The sequence below is a fragment of the Ochotona curzoniae genome, unplaced genomic scaffold, assembly GCF_017591425.1.
Source record: "Ochotona curzoniae isolate NIBS_2020 unplaced genomic scaffold, NIBS_Ocur_1.0 contig_291, whole genome shotgun sequence".
Lineage (NCBI taxonomy): Eukaryota > Metazoa > Chordata > Mammalia > Lagomorpha > Ochotonidae > Ochotona > Ochotona curzoniae.
In genome coordinates, this window is record NW_024465649.1 from 14,616,444 (window position 1) to 14,622,936 (window position 6,493).

Consider the following 6,493-nt stretch of genomic DNA (forward strand, 5'->3'; position numbering starts at 1 on the left):
CTCCTGCTTTCCATTTTCTTAGTTTCCTGGCTCAAGGGGCCCAACGTAGGGGAGTGTAAGGAGGCCAAGTGTGTAAGTTACCAGCTAGGGGTTCAGGAGAGAAGGAAGAAAGAGGGGACTGAAGGAGGGAAGGAGGCAGACACACATCTTATATCCTCTGTCCTTCTTTCTTTCCTCCCTGAAGAATACAGTTTCCATCACTACCTCTTTTGTGTTCAGTTGTCCTCCATTCCTTTTTGTTGTTGTTGTTTATTTGAGAACTAGACAAAGCTCTCATCTGCTGCCATGGCTGCCTTTATGGGGCCAAAGCCAGAAGCCAGAAATTCAGTGCAACTTTCCCTGTATGAGTGGCAGGAATCCATTTACTTGAGTCGTCCCTACAGCATCCCAGAATCTGTGTTGACAGGAAGCTGGGTTCAGGAAACAGGGCTAGAACCCTGGCACTCTAGCATATGGGATACAGGCATCCTAACCAACATCTTTCCTGCAGGGCTAAACATGTGCCCCTAGTCATCCCTTTTTCTGTAGAACAGCTTGATAAATGTGTGATCATATTAATTTGCTTAATCTTAAAATATGTTTCCTTAAAATGCTCTCCTGTCCAACCCCACCACTGAAGACATTGCGATACACATTTTAAACTGTATTTTTGCACATCTACAAAATTTAAAAGTATTTGACACTCATTGTTCTGGGTTTGATCAACCCCTCTCAAGTGGTAATCCTTTCTATTGGAAGAATTTAAACCATGCTCCTCCAACTTGCACATGCTTGTGAATCCCTGTGGAATTTAAAAAAAATGATCCAGCTGGATTGGGAGGAAGCTCAGATCTCCAAATCTGTGGTGTGAATCTATCTTGTGGAATTTTTTTTTTTTTTGTCTTTTTGAGGGAAAGGTGTTGAAATGTGAGTTGGAATGTGTATGTGTATGTGTGTGTGTGTGAGAGAGAGAGAGAGAGGTGTTAGAATTCTGCTTGAGCCCACTTTCCCTCCCTCTCATTTCTCGTTGGCTCTGGCACTCACAGGTCCAGCTCTACCCTTCTCACTCAGTCAGTGGGAACCGGGAACATCCAGTTTACTGTTCATCCCTTACACATCATTGGAAAAGTCAAGCAACAGTTGGCCAGGAGATAGGTGGGAATGTTTGCCTGTCTTGCCCTCCCTGTGCCCATGGCTGCTTTCCAGCCTTTTAGATGCTGCCATCTCTGTCACTCCTCTGCTCAGTCACCTTGCCGTGCCTACTCCCTGGCCATCTCCTCCCCCTCCCCCGCCCCCCGCATTCCCTGTTCTCACATCTTCAAACACAGTGGCTTGAGCTTTCTTGCCCTGGTCGGCACGAGGAGTAGAGGCTGGAAGGAGATGACAGAGAACAAATCTTTGGACCCCCTTATGGTCTCTGAAGGAGCTATGGCACAAACTGCAAGGGCCACAGGGCAAAGCCTGTTCATGTCCCTTCCATCAAATGTTCTGGGCCCCAGCCTCCCATCCCCATATGACTGATGAGAAAACTGGCTCAGAGAGGTGACCTGACTTTTGCAGCACCACAACCATAAATCCTCAAGCCCACACATGTTCCGTTAGGTGAGGTGAATGGGGCAATGCCAGAAACCGGTCATTTCCAGGGCACTGACTCTCATTTGCCCTCAGGATCTCATTCAGGTTTCGCGCAGCCTAACAGAGCTCGTTTTCATGTGTTGCTTTCTTCTGACAACTGACTACAAAAAGCAGGGAAGCTGTGTTTTCTTTCATTTTGCCATTTTGCAAACAAAGGCCTGTAAGCAAAGAGCCAGGCCACCCCACCAGTGGGCTTTAGGTAGTAAGCTGGCTCCCATGTGACCCATGAGTTTCCTGTAAGGGTGCCAGGCGAAGCGTCACTGAAGAGAATAGGGCAGATGAAGAACCTTTATCTTGCAAGTGTGGAAAATACAGGAACTCATCAAACAGGCAGTTTTTTCTAGGCGAAATTGCTGTAATTTAGTAGAAAAAAAAATCCCAGGGGTAGGAAAATATCTTAAACTTGTACAAAGAGTTTTAAAAGCCAATTTTAAAAAATGAGAGCAAAAGAATGTCAATTTTGTCATTTGCTTTTCTGTTGGAGGTAGGGTTGATGTGAGCCAAATAAAAGCTTTAGTTATTTTTAAAAACTATTTATTTATTTGAACCGAAAAAAAGCAAACAGGGGCTTTTTCACAGCCTGTGGAGGGTGACATGCAACTTCAGGTTTCAGACATTTTTTTGGTCACAAGCTTCACAAAATTAGTGTGCTGACTTAGTTAACTCATTGCTAAAGCAAAAAGATGCATAAAGTCTTTTTTTTCTCCTTCTCAAACATATGCAGATTCTGAAAGCTTAACCTGATAGTATTGAGCAACTACTAACTATCAGACCATGTGTTGTATTTAGTTTCTGTAATTCTATTGACACTCCTGCCAGGAGGTGATCATTTTCTTTGTTTTTTTTTTTTTATGAGGGAAGAGGCTCAGAGGGGTTGAGCAACTTGCCCATGGTCACACAGCTCATGGAGCTACTATTTCTGAGGCCATGATTTGGAACACTGAAAGTGTGGGGTTTTGCCACTGCTTGGGACATCTACATTCTGTGTCGAAGTGCCTAGGTTCGAGTCCTGGCCCCACCATCATTTCCAGCTTCCTGTTAGAGCACACCCTGGACGGTGGCAGGTGACAGTTCAAGTTTTTGGGTCATCGCTACCCATATGAAGATCCAAATTCAGTTTCTGGCTCCTTGCTGAGGCCTGACCCAACCCTGGCTGCCTTGGCCATTTGGGGAGTGAATTGACACACCAAAGATCTCTCTGTGTTGGTGTCTAGCTCTCTGTCTTTCAAATAAATAAATAAAGTAGTAATTGAGAAATGAATACTGAAGACACATTACTATGGATTTCATTAATGTTATTTTTAAGAAATGTTATTTTTAAGAAAACAGAAACAGGGCATTCTAAATGGTAGAGAATATATCTTTTGCTTGTATGTCTGGTCAAATCTTTTGTTCCTCCACTGTCCTTTTAGCTTTTCTGGTTACATTAAGGAGATAATCCCTAAAAGGGCATCTGAAAAGAAGCATCATAGGAGGTAGGCACTGTCCTCAGCGGGGATAAAAGCCACCAGTTGTCTGTTTGGACACTAGCAGAGTTTCATCACAAAACTCAAAAATAGGACCTGGCAGAGTGGCCTAGCAGCTAAAGACCTCTCATTGACTGCACCAGGATCCCATGTGGGCGCTGATTCTAATTCCGACAGCCCCACTTCCCATCCAGCTCCCTGCTTGTGCCTGGGCAAAGCAGTTGAGGACAGCCCAAAGCTTTGGGACCCTGCACCTGCGTGGGAGATCTGGAGGAGGTTCCTGGCTCCTGGCTACAGATCAGCGCAACATCGGCCGTTGCACTCACTTGGGGAGTGAATCATCGGATGGAAGATCTTCCTCTCTGTCTCTCCTCCTCTCTGTATATCTGACTTTGCAATAGCAATAAAATAAATCTTTAAAAAAAAAAAAAACCTCAAAAATACTGTTCAGAGGCTGAGGAACCCAGAACCTTAAGAAACCATCTTTGAATTCTTTCTAGAGTGGGTCAGCTAGGGCATCCCAGGGCCCTTTATATGGTCAACAGTCTTTGTATTTCCTCTTCTAGCTCTCCTTATGGAGACCTGTGCCCAGCAAATCTGTGTGCATCAAGAACTCCCTGGTGATTTTTAAGCCCTTCAACATATCAGTAGGTGGTTCTAATCATTTCATTGTTTTCATTTTCACAGGTGAAATCAGGCAGCATCTTTGACAATTTTCTTCTAACAAACGATGAAGAGTTTGCAGAGGAAGTGGGAAATAATACCTGGGGACGAAGAAAAGTAAGATGTTCCCTGCCCTGGGGTTCTGGATGTCTTCCTTCTCTGCTGAGCTTTGTTATGAGTCATTTACAAAATAACTTTGCAGTTACTGGTCTCTGCTCTCTTGCTGTGATTCCCATTCACTCCACAGCCACAAGTTGGTGCCTGTAACTCTGTGAGCACTTTCTACTTTTGCAAGGCACTTGGCATTTGACCCTTTGTTCAGATGTAGGAACTGACATTCAGAGTATACACTGCCCAGGGCTGTACACAGCCTTTAACTTGTTGAGCCAGAATTAAAGTATATATAGATGGAAAGACAGAGGCAAAGAATTTTCCATCTGCTTGTTCACTCCCCAGTGGCTGTAATGGTCATGGCTGAGTTGATTTAAAGCTGGAAGCCAGGAATTTCTTCTGGAGTCTCTCACATGGGTGCAGGGGCCCAAGGCTTTGGGCCATCCTCTGCTGCTTTCCCAGGCCATAAACAGGCAGCTGAATCAGAAGTGAAACAGCCAGGATTCAAACAGGCACCCATATGGCATGCAGAAACTGCAGATGGAAGCTTAGATTGCTTAGATTACACCATGACTCCAGCCCCTTGAGCGAGAATTTAAACCCAGAACTCATGCTCCTCTCATGTTGTACACTGTCTGTGCACAGTGTGGTCACCTAGGAGGGAGCCCCCAAGCACACTTTTGAGAGCCATCTGGGAAGAAGGAAGACGGAGGCAGCTGCTGTCTGCCAGCTTCCCTGCCCTCCCCGGACTACTCCATGGGTGGAGTGATACTCAGGGCAACGGCCTCATGGTCCTGACATCATTCCTCCAGACCTCATTCTGCATGCTTATCTAAGCAGGCTTGTGATTACTGCTTGATGATCCAATTAGGCAAATTAAGCTTATGGTAAGAAAAGCAGCAAAGAACAAGCATTACAAAAAATGCTTCGGGGAGAACTTTAATACATGAGGTTTCCAAAACAGCACTGGAGTCATGGGAAAACTTTGTCATGTTTACAAATACTTTTTAGCCTGAATCTGTCTTGTTTCACTATGGAATTATCATCTAATTATCCACTGTTTTGTGGAGGCACTACCACATATCACATACAAATATGAGCTTAGGGTGAGGCTGGGCCAGGTTGAAGCTAGGAACCTAGAACTCCATTTGGGTCTTTCACATGGGTGGCAGGGCCCAAGTACTCTGCTCATCTTCTGATGCTTTTCTAGGCACATTAGCAAGGAGCCGAATCATCAATAGAGCAGCCAGGACTCAAACTGGCACTCTTAGGAGATGCTGGCATCACAGGTGGTAGCATAATACACTGTACCACAGTGCTGGTCCCAGGCTATGCTCTTTACTAACCATGTGAACTTGGCTAAGATATTGAACCTCTCTTTACCTGTAAATCGGGAATACTGATGGAAACTACCTTATACTTTCCTGGCATAGAGTATGTGTTCCTGAACATGGTAGCTACTACCACTAACAATACATTTGCTTCCAAGTATGTGTGGAGGGCCTGCTTCAGAGCACTGTAGTCACTGAAAATATAGCAGTGAACTAAAGAGAAATTTCCACATGCTTGGGGTTTCTGTTCAGTTTGGGGAGACCTTCAAAAGACCAAAAAGAAGTCCAAACCCCCCATGCCTCATCTGACAGATGAAATGAGCAACACTTCACCCGTGTATTGCTGTGAGGAACACAATAATGTGTGCAGATTGCCCTGTGCTGTGTTTAGCAATGCAATAAGCATTCAATAAATGTTGCATTGAAAACAGTTTTATTTGTGAACAAATTACACACACACATTTCTGTCACTCCACACATACTTAAAATGTTTGTAAGTAAGCAACATTCCAGAATCCATCATGGAAAAGGCCAGACATTTCTAAAGTGGGGTAACTTTCTTTGTACCATTATTAAATCATTTTTGAAATTCCATATCCTAAACAGGACATAGAGAAACAATGGAGAGAATTGTATGAAGAAATCGAAAAACAGAAACAGGAAGAAGAAGCTAAGAAGAAAAAGGAAAAGGAACAGGAAGAAAAAGAGGACATCTGGGGACTTGAAAAAGAGGAAGATGAAGAGGATCTAGAAGAGGAACCAGAAAATGATAGGCCGATGCCAGAAGGAGACACTGGAGAAATATTTCTGCATGAAAACAAAAATGTCATGGTTGACCAGAAGGACGAACTGTAACTGGGAAGAAATGTTTCCAAAGGAGACAGAATTCAGGAAGCAAAATAACCTACTGTATCTGAATAAACTTTGAGTTTGTATTTCTATCCCACCTTCTTTGCTCAGCATGGTTTTGTGAAGGGCTCATCACAAAATGATGGGGCTTCCTTGGGCTTCTGTTTCCTTATTGGTGGAAAGGGAGTGATCGCTTCTGTTTTACAAGGTTGTTACAGATTTGTATGAGCCTGTATGTGGGAGATCACCCCTGAATTTCTGTGCCCATGTGGGAGGTCATAGGGATGAGGCACACTGGGAACCTCTAACAATGGTCTTGGGTCACAAAGACCTCAACTTGACCAAATCACTGGCTATGCAGACGAGTATGGTAGGCCTCATCCCAGTTTCTCTTTTGTCCTTGGACAGCTGTGCTGAGACTTCCTTGATAATCAACTCTGAGAAGTCAGGTGCGGTCCT

At 44.2% G+C, this 6,493-nt stretch overlaps 1 protein-coding gene across 1 annotated transcript in view; it reads left to right on the forward strand.

Annotated features, from left to right (window-relative positions):
* Positions 1 to 6,040, forward strand: part of LOC121155320 (calreticulin-like) — a 41,113-nt gene extending 35,073 nt beyond the window's left edge. Inside the window, exons 8-9 of the mRNA XM_040978614.1 lie at positions 3,768 to 3,860; positions 5,792 to 6,040. Of these exons, the coding sequence (XP_040834548.1) occupies positions 3,768 to 3,860; positions 5,792 to 6,040 (342 nt within the window). The remainder of the gene's footprint in view (positions 1 to 3,767; positions 3,861 to 5,791) is intronic.
* Positions 6,041 to 6,493: the final 453 nt, after the last annotated feature.